Here is a 13,454-nt window from a genome sequence, read left to right as displayed (position 1 = left end):
GTGTTGGACTCCATCTCCCATAATCCTTGGCCTTTTGCAGAACTAGCTGTGGGTTATGGGAGTTGTAGTCCAACACATGTGGAAGGCATTGAGTTGAGGACGGCTGGTGTAAGCCCTGTCTCTGGTTCAGTCAAAATTTCTTAATCTGAATTTGCTTGCAGGGTTCAAAATGTATATTCTTTCTAATCCAAATTTCTTCCCATAGCAAGCTTGCTTATGGATATAACTAGTTATCCGTCAGGGATGGTGCAGCTGCACTGTGGAACCTAATTGACAAAGGCGGTTGGACTAGATGACCTCCAAGGATCCTTCCAACTGTATGATTCTACTATCTCCCACCTTTTCTCTTGCAACTAAACCTGATGTTACATTCCTACTCCTTTCATTTCCCAGGGAGGCACCATCAGATCGTTTTCAGCTTTCTTTCTTTTTTGACATGGCAGTGTCTACTTAAGTCGACATTTCCACAGGATGCACTGGGTGATTCTTTTTTCAGCACAGCAATTCACCAAACCCTTGGATGTGGTTGGAATGAAGTCAGATTTTAAGGCAAGTCAGGAGAATCTGGTTCACCATGTACTACTGTCAATTGAGGATGAACGCCCCATATCCAAAGCAGTCACGTGACACGGCCCACAGCCAATACCTGCAGAAGCAGCTCCCTCAGGCGATGCAACTGAGATTCAAGCTGTTTGTTGTGGTCCTCCAAGATTTGCATCCGGGTCTCCAGGCGGCTCTTGTGCTGCCGAAGGATCCGGGCCTCCGCCAGCAGCTCTTCACTGGGTGGATCCTGTGCTGTGTCCGGAGTTCCTTCCGCCGACGCCGCTGCCTCCTCGTGTTGCCACTTCAGACGTCTCAGCTCTCCCTGGAGAACCCTGCAGAAGGAACCCCAGCTGAGGATGAAGCTAGAATTTGCTAGCATCAAGCGCTTAACAGATACCTAGCAGTGATAGCCTTGGAGTTAGATGGAATGACACCAGCTCACTTGGGTTTGCAACAGATATTTTGCGGTTCAGTTATCACAGGGATGCAGAACCTCAGACCTGGCCCTTTGAGGTTCCCCAAAACACTATGCCCCCTTCCCTCAGCCGCCAATTGTTCGGTGGTTTCCTGGTGTTTACACTGTTCCGCCCCATTCTAAAAGGTTGAAATGCCTCTCCTAAGGCTGAGTTACTGGCAGTAAAACCTTTAAGCTACAATATGCTGGCATTCTTGGTATTTTGGCCTTCCCCATTTTGCCTTCAGCACCGCCCACCACTGGAATGCAACCCTCAAAAACTCTTCGGAATTTAAATTCATCCCTTGGGCTTACGGATGTTCAACACCACTGATTTATCGGGAGAAATTCCCAAGCGCAATTATGATGGCATTAACAAATGCAAACGTTAAGTAAATTCTGTGTCCTCTGCACCTGAGGATCTCAAAGGCATTCTCATGGTTCTTACAGTTGCAGATCTATAATAGGAAGCATGATCAGAACTCTGTTGGCCACACCCACTTACCTGTTTTCATCCTCCAGGTGAGCCAAGATTCTTTCCAGTTCCCCCTTGTCATCTGTGTTGCTGCTGTCCTGGCCCTGCTGGCTGCTGACAGGTTCTCTGTCCGTGATGGGGCTGGAATGGCGCAAGAGATACTGGTCCTCGTCCCTGTTGCAGACAGAGCTGTGATGAGGTTGAGGCCATGGAAAGAGATGTGACAGAGCGGTAAGGTACAAGGTGAACTGCGGGAGTCCCTGACAGGAGGATGACTCTGCAGCAGGGAATCACAGCAGCGGTCCCCAACCTTTCTGAGTCGGTGGGCACACTTGGAATTTAGAGAGTGTGTCATGGGTGCTCTCACAAAGTGGTTGCCATGAGGCTGGGGCATGCCCATTCATGAAATGGCTGCCGTGGTGGACATGGCCAGTCACAAAACACACGTTTTCCAGAAGGCCATCTGGTGAGGCTGAAAGAAAAGTAACTTTCCCAAGAAGCTAAGCACAAGGCAGCGATGGGGGCTGTGCTCTGAAACACAAAATCGCTCTTTTCGACCCAAATAAAGATGGTGCTGGAGGGCAGCACTGTGCAACAATCAGCATCCCAGTTCAAAAAATGACGTTAAAAATCTTAAGGAATAAAATACAACTAAGGGAGGGCAAGGGCCCTGGCAGGCACCATGAGAGGTGTCCATGGGAACCATGTTGGGGACCACAGAACTAGAGCTTCTAGCAGGCTGAGCTGCCATGAGCACCCAGGACCCTTGGGAAGAGCCCACTGCTAACACCTGCCCTGGGCTGCCCTTTAAAGATTGTCTTCCTCGTCCAGAGCAGCACCAGACGGCTGAGTCTAGTCACCATTTTCATTTCCCACAATGCCCCTACATACTGTTGCTCTGCAGCATTGTGGGAAATAAAAATGGCAAGTACACGGAGCTGCCCAGTACTCCTCAGAGAGCTGTATGTGCCTGCCACCGCCAGGTAAGAAGGGCCTAACCACAGCCCACCAGAAGTCACCTCACCCAGGGCCCCATCAAACCTGGAACTGGCCCTACTAGGAGGGGCAGCTTGTACTACGTCCCACATCGAGCCTACCAAACCATTCCAGCCTGTATGCCTCTACCTCTTCCTCTCCATCTTGTTCTGCGACTTGACGGATGGCTTCTAGCATTATGATCTGGCCTCTGTATTGCCTTGCGATATTGCGCATGCGCACCTATGGCAGCCACCGTGAGAAGCAAGTGGGCACGGGTGTAGGTGCTGGCTGCCTGGGAAACAGCCCAGCAGCAGTAGGCTGGTGTCAAGTTCTTTCCTCCTCTCCCCTCGCAGTCAACACACTCCGAGATACCAGGCTTCAGGCTCACTACTTCATTAGTTAACAACCAGGTTCTTTACAGATGCAAATTCTAGGAAACTCTCAGGCTACAAAGGAAACAGCTACTCCACACAATTACTGATACCAGCAGAGGAGCGGAAGTGAAAGGCAGAGAAGTTGCCGGCAATTTGAAACAAGAATTTTCCGGCCAGACTAGCTTAGGAGGGATGACCCTCCCGTACTGTGGCTCCCTCCTGCATAGGCTATCACGCATAGCCAACCTGGAGGGGCGTCTGAGCTCCACCTCTAACTTTTCCCGCTTCGCTCTGCGACGGACCCTAGCACCCCTCAAGTCACGCCCCTCACTCCCCTCGTCCCCAAGACCTGGGTTCTCATGGAGGGCAGGGGAGCCTTCAGGTCGAGCCACCTGTGTGCCAAGGTCTTGAGAAGAAGGCCTGGCCATATCTGAGCTCACTAGGGAGGGAGCCTCCCCTGGTTCTGGCTGTTCCCCTTCTGAGTCTGAGCTGCTGACTATCTCCACATGCTCAAATTCATTCCTGACATCTGGCCTCCCCCACATTTTGTCTGAGTACTGCTCACACTGATGGGACAAGGAGAAGATGGCTTTCTTCCCCCAGCATAGATAGAAAAATCTCAATGTGCCTGAAAAAGCATGGGTGTGAAATGAACCATACCAACTTTGGCTTGCCATGTTATTTGCAACTTTCCAACAAATGTGGTATCTGAAAGACCGCATTCTTCCACACAAGCTTCTCCGGGTTTCAAGATTTTCTGGGGAGGCCTTTCTCTTGGTCCTGCTGCCATTGGAGGCATATTTGGTGGGGACGTGCAAAATGGCCTTCTCGGTGCCTGTTCTCACACTCTGGAACTCCCTGCCGAGGGAGGCTTGGTTGGTTCCCTCTCTGTTATTTATCCTCCGGCAGGCAAGGATGTTTCTACTTAGACAGACTTTTGGCATGTAAGTGGTCTGTTGCTGAAGGAAAGTTCTATTGGGTTGGGTGCTGTTTCTTTCTTTTATTGTAGTGTTTTTAATTACCCTTTTTATTTGTTTTTATGATGGTTTTAATTAAATTTTTGTTTTAATATCAGTCTTATTAGTGTTTATTTATTTATTACATTTATATCCCACCTTCCATTGTGGAATTCAAGGGGGCTACATGGCGTTCTCTCCTCCAAGCACTGACCAGACCCAGACCTGCTTAGCTTCAGCTTGGTGGCTGCCTCACATGCCTCAGAGCTTTTATCCTGCGATTGAGATTGCTCCTTTACATGACGCTGTGATCCTCCAGGGCGTCTCCTGCACTAAATGCCCTTTGTTACGTTTTTAAATAGATCGCAGATAATGAGCTATCAAATTGTTGTGTTCCACTTGAGTTCCCTCCCTGAAAAGGGGGAAAGCGGCAAGTAGAGGAGCAAGTTCAATGAAAGATAATGGAACTCAGATGCGGGAAGAAGAAGGGGGAAGGGGGTGGGGGGAAAAGGAAGACGTTGTGATCCTGCATTTAAAATGGAAGCAGAAAGCCCTATTTTAAATGCAGGATTTTAGTCTGGTGTAGAGATGTCCTTAGTGTTAGCTGCCTTGAGCACCCCTTTTTGATGGAAAAGCAGGATATCAGTCAAATCAAATAAAACTAAATCAAATACATACATACATACATAAATATCTGTTTTTATTGCATTATTGTTTTTACTGAGTTTTTATCGCTTTTAATATTGTATTGGTTTTATGTGTTTTACATTGCTGTATGCCACCTTGGGAGGGCTTCTGCCCTGAAAGGCAGCCAAGAAATATTTTAAAGAAGTAAATAATAAATAAATAAAACACCCAACATGCCTCCGAAAGAGCTTCTGGCATTTGTAAGTGGGAGAAATAAAAACATATGGTGGCATGTACCTATGTGCTGCAATCATGCTCATCCAAGGGAAAATAATGGAGGTGGGGAATGCCTTTCTGCCAAAGAGAAGACGAGGGGGATGGATTAGTGGGATGCCTCAGGGTCATCTGCATGGCCAAGGGATCATGGCCTAAGGGTGCAACCTAAGAACACTTACCACAGAGCAGCCTTCCCCAACTTGATGCCCTCCAAATGTGTTGGACTGCACCTTCAACATAGCTGGCTGGAGGATTATGGGAGTTCTAGTCCAACACAGATTGGAGCAGGCTGTCATAGAGGAAGCCCCACTGAATGCAATGGAACTTAATGGAGCCTCTGGTTATGTGGCTAGGGCGAGAGGCATCCAGATTTTGACAGAATTTGAAAAAAAAGAAAGAAAACAAACAGAAAGGAAAGGAAAGGAAAAGTAGCAACTCACAGGCTATCGTCCGGAGAAAGGCTGTCATTGTAGAAGGAGGAATTCTGGCTTTCCATCTCTGCAAGCCTGCAGGAAACAGAACCGGACCAATGCACTGAAAGGAACTGATGTGGAAGGGCAAGAGAATTTCTAAGAACACCCCAATTGTGCCATCTGAGTGGGAGAGAAACTGCAGGTCTCATAAGGCTAGGAAATTCTGGGTACGAAAATAACAGTGTAAATATTCCCTTCCTGGATCAGACCAAAAGGTCCATGTATTCCAGCGTTCTTCTCCCAGCAGTAGTCAGCCAGAGGCTCATGGAAGATGCCATTGGAACTCTACTGTTTGCCCCCAGCAGCTGGTACTCAAGGGTGTACTGCCCCTGAACAAAAAGGTTCTGTTTTGCTAGCATAGGGTTAGCACCCATAGATACAGCTGGGAATGTTGGCTTTTTGTCCATAGAGGGAGCTCTGTTCCTCTTAAGAGTTACTGTGGTGATTGGAGGAGGAAGAGGAACATAGGAAGCTGCCTTATACTGACTCATTTTCTTCAGCATTGTATCTGCACTGACTGGCAGTGACACTCCAAGGTTCCAGACGAGGGTCTTTTCCATCTCTGCTTGAGGACTGAATCTGGGGCCCTTTGCATTCAAAGCAGGCAGGGCCAGCCCTAGGATAAATAGCGCCCAGGGCAAGGAAGGCTTTTAGTGCCCCCCCCCAGCCAGTTTTGCAGAGCCACCCAGAAGATTTATGGGGCCTGGTGCAGATGTGATGTCCATTGAGAATGACATTGCTCAAAAGCTTGATTTCTCAGCCGCTGCCAGGGTTGGATCGGAGCCCAGAGAGCCCCAAAGCAGTTCTGATTCTGAGGAAGAGATAGAAACCGTGGGAGAGAACCCACGCACTGTTCAGAGGAGCAGCCAGGGGGAGAGCCCCTCCCGGTACACATTCCTGAGAGTGATGGTGACCCTGGCAGGGAGAGGGAGGAGCAGCAGCAGTTTCTGGACGCTAGGTGCTGGCGCAGCATCAAGTGGGAGGTGGTGGGCACTGAGAGTAGGCGCTCAGCTCGCTTGGCGTGACGGCAACAGCGGTGCCCCGATGCCCCACGGGAAAAGGGTGGACTCTCTCCTCCTAGCCCATAAGTACAGAGGTTTCCCACCTTCCCCTCCAAATGGAGATCAACTGATTCATAAGGTTAGAACTCTCGCGTAGGCAGATCTCTTCAGTCTCACTCGTAGGATCAAGCAATTAGCATCTGTAAGCGTCATTAGGTTGAATGGGAATAAAGCCTTGGAAAAGAGCCCTATTGTCTGCGTGTTGATTCTAGCTACCTGAGGATTTCAGAAGGTGGCAGGGGCGACCCCTCAACAGCCGCTGTGCTACAGTTTACATGAACCAAAGTTTGAAAAGCCACATTCTGAGCAGTGGCAGTGCACTATGCAATACAGCAGGACTGTCAGAGGTTTTACTTACAATGTATTTTGTTTTGTAGCAGTTTCTATCTTTTGGTAAGCATTCTTTATTTTACAATATCCATTTTTTAATCTTTAAAAACAATAAAGACAAGTTATAAATAAAAAAAGTATCCAGCTGACCTCTTACAGCTTACGGCTTTACTTTATTATTATTTATACAACGCTTATGGTGTTTACAGTATTTGACGAGCTAAGTGTTCGGTAATGTTGTCTCCAAGTAAAGCTGTGTTCCACTAATTTTTACCTAGTGCAAATGACTTCAAAGTGGGAATTGAAAAAGAAACATACTTTAAAGCTAATTGAAGGAAGATCATTTTTGTAATCAGAACCCAAAGAACCTGTACAACCTTGAAAGAAAGGTTGCAGACACTTGCTTTTTGCCATCTTAGCTTACTGCAGATGGTACGTTAAAAAAAACACAGCCATTGAGCTCAGCTTGGTGCTCCCCTCAGCTCAGCACCCTGGGCGACCAGCCAGCTCATTCACCACTAAGGCTGAACCTGAAAGCAGGTGGTCTACCACCAAACTAAGGACCTTCCCAGAGGTGGCTGGAGAGGTGGAAGTAATTGTCTGCCTCTCTGCTGCAGAGGCTGCTGTGATATATCAGCTTAATTATTGGCCCCCCTGTATCTGTAGTACTGGCTTTGCCACCTCTTTCCCGGCGCCATCCGGCATCTTTTGCCGGATCCCTCTCTCTTATAGGGCTGCTGAACGGTACCTGCTGGCAAAGTGTTCAATCCGAGAATGGGTGTCAGCATGAGGTAACATCGGAGAGGAGGCTGGCCTGGAAGGGACACAAAAATGTCAGGAAGCATTCAGGGCTGAAATTCCCAGCAGCTGCCCTGGTGAGATCTATGAAATATTACATACACCAATTGCAAGGAGACCTGCTGGACTTGGGAAGGGAGGGAGCTATTTGCTATGCCAGCCTTTGCCAACCTGGTGTCTGCCAGATGGTTTGGACTTCCAAGTCCCATCAGACCCAGCCAGTTGGTCAAGGTCAACAGTCAGAAATACTGGGAGTTGTAGTCCAAAACGTCCAAAGAGAATCAGGGTGGGGAAGGCTCTCGGTGGTTGAGAGCTTGGCCCATAGGAAGACAATTAGTCCCTCTAGTCTAGTCTTGTCTTCTCCAGGGGTGGGGAACCTCAGGCCTGGAGGCCAGATCTGATCCTCTGGGGTTCCCCAAGATGGCCATGCCACTCTTTATCCCAACCATGGATCATTTGGTGGTTTCCTGGTCTTTGTGCTGTTTCCCCCACATTCTAAAAGGGCGAAATGCCTCTCCTAAGGCTTAGTGACTGGGCAGCAAGAGCTTTAAGCTAAACTATGCTGGTATTTTTGGTGTTTTGGCCCTGCCCCTTTTGCCTTTGGCCCCGCCCAACACTGGAATGTGCCCCCTGAGAGCTTCTCCGAAATGGCATTCGGCTCTCAGGCTGAACAAGATTCTCCACCTGTCTACTCTGACTGGCAGCATTCCCAAGGGTTTCAGGCAGAGTGGGGACTTTCTCCTAACCTGATAGCTGACCCCTTTTTAACTGGAGAGGCCTGGAACTGAATCTGGGATCTTCTGCATGCAATGCTTGAGTTCTACCACCTCCCCCAAAGTCCCTCCCCAAATCCATGCATACCAAGTTCATGGAACACTGGACTCCCTTGGATGTTCCTTCTCATCAGTGTATGGATGGCATTTGACTTGCTCCAGCAGGTGAACCTTATGCAAATTAGCTTTAGAATCTTTATCCCTGATTGGAAAAGGGGCAGATGTTCCTCCAACTGTGACCCTCTCCAGGATACCATCCACCACTGATGGAAAACCTCGCTACTTCCCAGAATCCTCTGCGGGGCTTCAGTTCGTAGCCCATTTCATCTCCCCCCCACAGCAGGCATAGTGAAGTTGGCCAGTTCAAGGACAAGGGGGTTTTGTGGGCACCGATGGAGCCACTCAGTGGCGGCCCGAAAACGTTTGCTCCCAAGGTGAAGGACAAGATGGCGCCCCCTCCCATTCCATGTACAAAAGCCAACTGGACCGGCAGATGGATCTGTCTTCAACACTGATGATGGGACAGTATCCTCCACTGTCCCAGAAGGTGCAGGCTATCTTAGGTGGTGCAGAGCAGGCTGCAGGGCCAACAGCAATCTCCCCCAACACCTTTCTGCCACCTCCCAGCATCTGCTGCCTGTGATGACTGCTTCACTCTGGCTAATGGTAGGGCAGGCCTTGGACCCACCACTTACGTTTCAATGAAATCTGCCTCTAGTACAGATTGGACAGGCAGGTATCCTCTCTGGGGATGCTTGCTGAAATACTGCTTTGTCCGAAACTTGTTTTTCAGGGTGGTAGCAAAGTCTCTCATGTTCTCGCTAGAGGTGGTCTGCAGAGAGACAGAGAAGAAGCTAAGACCTATGTAAGAAGAGCCCTGCTGGAGGTATGTCCAGAAGTACATCTGGTCTAGCATATTGATTCTGACACAGGACAGCCAGATACTTCCAGAAAGACCATAACCAGGGCAGAAAGGAAATAGTGTTGTCCTCAGCAGCGGGTATTCAGAGATATACTGTTCCTGGACATGGAGGGGCTATTTAGCTATCATGATTAATAGCCATTGGGAAACCTATATTCTATGAATTTGTCCAGTGGCATAGCGGTAAAGTTTTGAAGTGCAGGAGCTCCTCAAGATTGCATTTATTCACATGCATACATACGCACATTAACTCTTTCCCCACCCACCCACATCTCAATGCTCAGGGATGGGGAGATTTAAAGCTCCCTTCCTTGCCTGCTGAGATGGGATCGCTATGGGGTGGGGAGGTTAAAATGTCTCCCACCCAACCTCCAGCAACCACCTCCATAGGGCCAGCCCAAGACATTTTGCTGCCTGAGGCGAAGAACAATATGGCGCCCTCTCCCTTTCCATGTACGAAAGCCACCCAGACTGTTTCTTCAACACTGACAGTGGAACAGCATCCTGCACTGCACCTGAAGGCAGCAGGTTAGCTGCGTGGGCACAGGGCAGGCTGCTTGGCACTCGGCTCTCTCCTCCAACACCTTGCTGCCGCCTCCCAGCATCTGCCACCTGAAGTGACTGCCTCACTCTGCCTAATGGTAGGGCCGGCCCTGCACCTCCACAAGCGCTGTTTCCCCAATGATCTTGGAAACACTAGGATTGCTAGAGGGTGGGAGAGGCTTTGACTTCCCACCCACCTCCCAGCAATCCTGACCGAAATTGCTCAGGTGTGGGGAGGTTAAACCCCCTCCCAGCCCTCAGCGATCCCCTCCGAGACAGATGTTTCCTGGTTGCACCAGGATCACTGGGAGTGCGGAGGCTCATGCCTCTTCCCCTGCCCCAGCAGCAATGTTCAGTTTGGCTATCCTGGCAGCCTTTTCCCACAGACAAGCCCATCAGCTGGGCTGCAGGGAAAGGGGGTGAGGCTCCTTGGGGCCAATGGACCATGTGTGGAGGGCCGCTGCCCACCTCCGGCCTAAGCGATGGCTTCAGGGCCTGCTTAGGGAGTGTCATGGGACAAACACCACTGTCCGCAAGCGGTTCTTCCCAGGCAACTCCCTGCCTCTCTTACCGGCGTGTAGTACTCCATGATGGGGTAATGCAGCTTATTGCCTTTGCTGGCTCGCCCTGTCAAGAAACAGGTCTGGCAGATGTCCACGTTGAACTGCTTCAGGCTGCGGTATCTGGAACAACAAAGGGCAGCCAGGGGGTGAACGGGCCATCTGCAGGATCAACAGATAATGTTTTTTGCCGGACTGTACCAATTGGGGATGTAGGTTGGGTGTGCGTGTTTGAATGCTGCCCCACTAAAAGTGAGGGGAAGAAAACATTTTCCATACAGAAAATGAGCACGCTAGGCAGAAGGGTTCCAGGATAGCCTTCTCCCTGACATGCTAGTTTTCTATGTACAGGGATCTCTCATTTTGGGAGAGCATTCAATTGCACATCTCCAGAAGCTCCTACAGCTCAATTCTGCCAATTGTATAAACTGGTTCTTATGTCAGGAGGGACCGTAGCTCAGTGGCAGAGCCCCTGCTTTGCAGGCAGAAGGCCCCAGGTTCGATCCCCGGCATCTCCAGGTAGGGCTGAGAAAGAACCTTGCCTGAACCCCTGGAGAGCCATTGCTGCCGGTCAGTGTAAGTCAACACTGGGCTAGAGGGACCAAGGGCAGCTTCCTAATATAAGGCAGCTTCCAAAAATCTCTGTTTTGAGAGGGGGTCCATAGCTTAGTGGCAGAGCACATGTTTTGTATGCAGAAGGTCCCGGGTTCAGTCCCCAGTATCTCCAGGTAGGGCAAGTAAAACTTCTGCCTGGAAAGCTGCTGCCAGTCAGTGACTGGGTTCACGCAACATGGTAATGCACTCTCAAGGTTGAATAAGGGTCGAGTGTGGGTTGTCATCGAACTGTGCATTGTTGTTGAAATGTGGGTTGTTGTGTTGTCTGAATCCAGCTGTGCCAACAAACCATGGTTTGTTAACCACAAACAACCCGTGAAGAGAACATGGTTTGTTGTTGGGTTGTGAACTGTGGGTTGTTCATGGTTAACAAACCCTGGTTTGTTATTGCAGCTGGGTTTAGACAACATAATAACCCTCATTTCAGCAACAACCAACAGTTCAACAACAACCCATACTCAAGCTTGAGTGTGGGTTATCATGTTGTGTGAACTCAGTCAGTGTTGTCAATACTGGGCTAGAGGGACCCAGGGTCTGACTCAGTATAAGGCAGCTTCCTATGTTCCTGTGTCATGGGGTCTGGTGCTGCATAGCTGTGTTTTCTTTTTTAAACTAAATAACTGGCAGGGAGGTGGGAGGGACTGAGCTGGACCAGGACTGTGCCATGGGCCAGAACAGAGGGGGCTTTAATCCTTTGGCCTTGTGGTACCAATTGGAACTGGCCCCCCACCCCCTTATGTGCTTGCTACTCACAATGGGAGGAAATTGCAAATAGCAAGAGCAGGGCAGGAATAATTCAGATCAGGATCATGGTTGGCGACAAAGGGTTAAATCCCCCTCCATACCATCCTGACCACAGTTGGCTCAGTCTCCTCCCACTGTGTAAGCTGTTTTTAAGTTTTTAAAGCACACATAAGAGCCAACTATGTTACCAGCCTCATGTCTAGTTTGGCACTTGGACAGCAGATTTCGCACTGATTAAAGGCGCAATCATGTTTAGACAGAAAACGTCCTACAACTCCCAGCATTCCAGCCATGCTAGTGCAGCATTCTGTTCACACAGCAGCCAACCAGCTGCCTACGGGAAACCCGCAAGCAGGACATTGAGCGTAACAGCACCCTCCCACCCCTGTTCCCCAGCAACTGCTGTACAGAGGCATGCTCTCCAATCTTGCAGGGAGCCAGCCGTCCCAGAAGCTGCGTGACAGTTGGATACCTGCATTACCTCTAGCGGGGTGCTCGCCCCTTGAATCGTTCTATCTCCGGTAGCTGCCTAACAGAACTGTCTGCTGTAGCAACCTCCATACCTGAAACCTTTGATGGGGCATTGCCGGCAGACGGAGCATTTAGTCTGGTGTTTTACTTGCTCGGCAATGGTCACTCGGTGCAGGACTGCCAGCCATACCATTGACTGCGGCTCCAGGTTAGCCCATTCCAAGAACTGGACAGACTCAATCGCCGGTTTCCCATTTCCCTATGGAGGAAGAGAAGGGAGGTAGGAGCTGATCACTATTCACGGACTGTTCATCTGGAACATTGTCCTTTCCTTTCAAAACCAGCACTTTCTCCTACTGGCTTAAGAATTACTTAATTTGATTAAAATGATTTAACAAATTAAAATAATTTCAAATTAAATATGATGTATTTGTTTATTATGGACATTCTTTTGAACAATGGCCTTCAATCAAATTGTGAGGGTAATTTATATAAATGGAAAATACATAGCAAAACAGTTAAAATTACAAATACCAATACAATCTGAAAAACATCGCCATCACCTAAGGAGGCAGCAGATCTCAAAGCAGCATTAAAAAAAAAAAACAAATCAAAATTAAGACTAAAAAGCTTGGTAAAATCAAAAAGACTTTGCCTGGCACCAGAATGACAACACCACAGATGCCTGGAGAACCTCTTTGGGGAGAATGTTCCACAACTGGGATGCCACTACTGAGAAGGCACTGTCCCTGGAAGCCATCAGCCTCACCTCAGGTAGCAGGGGTAACAGGAGAAAATGCCCTCTACCGATGATCTTAATGTACAAATACTTAGGGTACAATCCTACGCATGTTTAGACAGAAAAAGTCCTACTCCTCCTGACTAAAGGATCGTTCCTGGAAGGTCAGCATGGGTGAAGCGCTGTCAGCGTCACTTACAAAGCGGAAGCAGCTGCGGACGCTGGGCTCCACGTTGCTCCCTCCAAAGGCTGCCACTTCCCCCAGCTGCCGCGGAACCTGGATGGCCTCATGGAGCAAGATGCCAAGGTGCCGCTGGTCACACAACCCACTGGCGTTGGCCACCTGGCTGAAGAGGTCTACAGGGAACAGCATGAGGGGTGGGGAGAGACAAATCACTACTTTCCCAGGGCTATCAAAACACTGGGAAAAGCAAGCATCTCTGGGAAAAGGCAAGCACGGAAAGAGAGAAGGCATAATTCCTAACCATTCGGCTTGAAACGACATATTTAAGACTACGTAGTTTAATAGGGTTCCACTCTCACGGAAATTTCAGTTCAGTGGGATGAGGATAGAATTTCTTACAGAGAATTCCCAGGAGCAAAAGAGACTTGACTTTATGTCAGTGCCTAGCAGCTACATGATATTTTGTTCATTTTTACTCTAGAGTAAATGCATCTGGATCTTTAAAGCCCCCTGCCACTGTGCTAGGGTCCCAACCCAAATTCCTCACCAAAAAAGAGG

The 13,454-nt window shown here is 49.1% G+C and overlaps 1 protein-coding gene across 1 annotated transcript in view; it reads right to left on the bottom strand.

Moving 5' to 3' along the window:
* The window catches only part of DRP2 (dystrophin related protein 2), a 74,921-nt gene that overhangs the window by 6,281 nt on the left and 55,186 nt on the right, over positions 1-13,454 (bottom strand). Inside the window, exons 14-21 of the mRNA XM_084813323.1 lie at positions 12,912-13,069; positions 12,066-12,232; positions 10,155-10,266; positions 8,814-8,950; positions 7,296-7,361; positions 5,124-5,189; positions 1,503-1,646; positions 647-875 (exon numbers count right to left, since the gene is read on the bottom strand). Of these exons, the coding sequence (XP_084669449.1) occupies positions 647-875; positions 1,503-1,646; positions 5,124-5,189; positions 7,296-7,361; positions 8,814-8,950; positions 10,155-10,266; positions 12,066-12,232; positions 12,912-13,069 (1,079 nt within the window). The remainder of the gene's footprint in view (positions 1-646; positions 876-1,502; positions 1,647-5,123; positions 5,190-7,295; positions 7,362-8,813; positions 8,951-10,154; positions 10,267-12,065; positions 12,233-12,911; positions 13,070-13,454) is intronic.

Source organism: Heloderma suspectum, chromosome 9, assembly GCF_057233095.1.
Source record: "Heloderma suspectum isolate Gila_16-S chromosome 9, 16-S_ref, whole genome shotgun sequence".
Classification (NCBI taxonomy): Eukaryota; Metazoa; Chordata; class Lepidosauria; order Squamata; family Helodermatidae; genus Heloderma; species Heloderma suspectum.
This window is presented reverse-complemented; position numbering and strand designations above follow the sequence as displayed.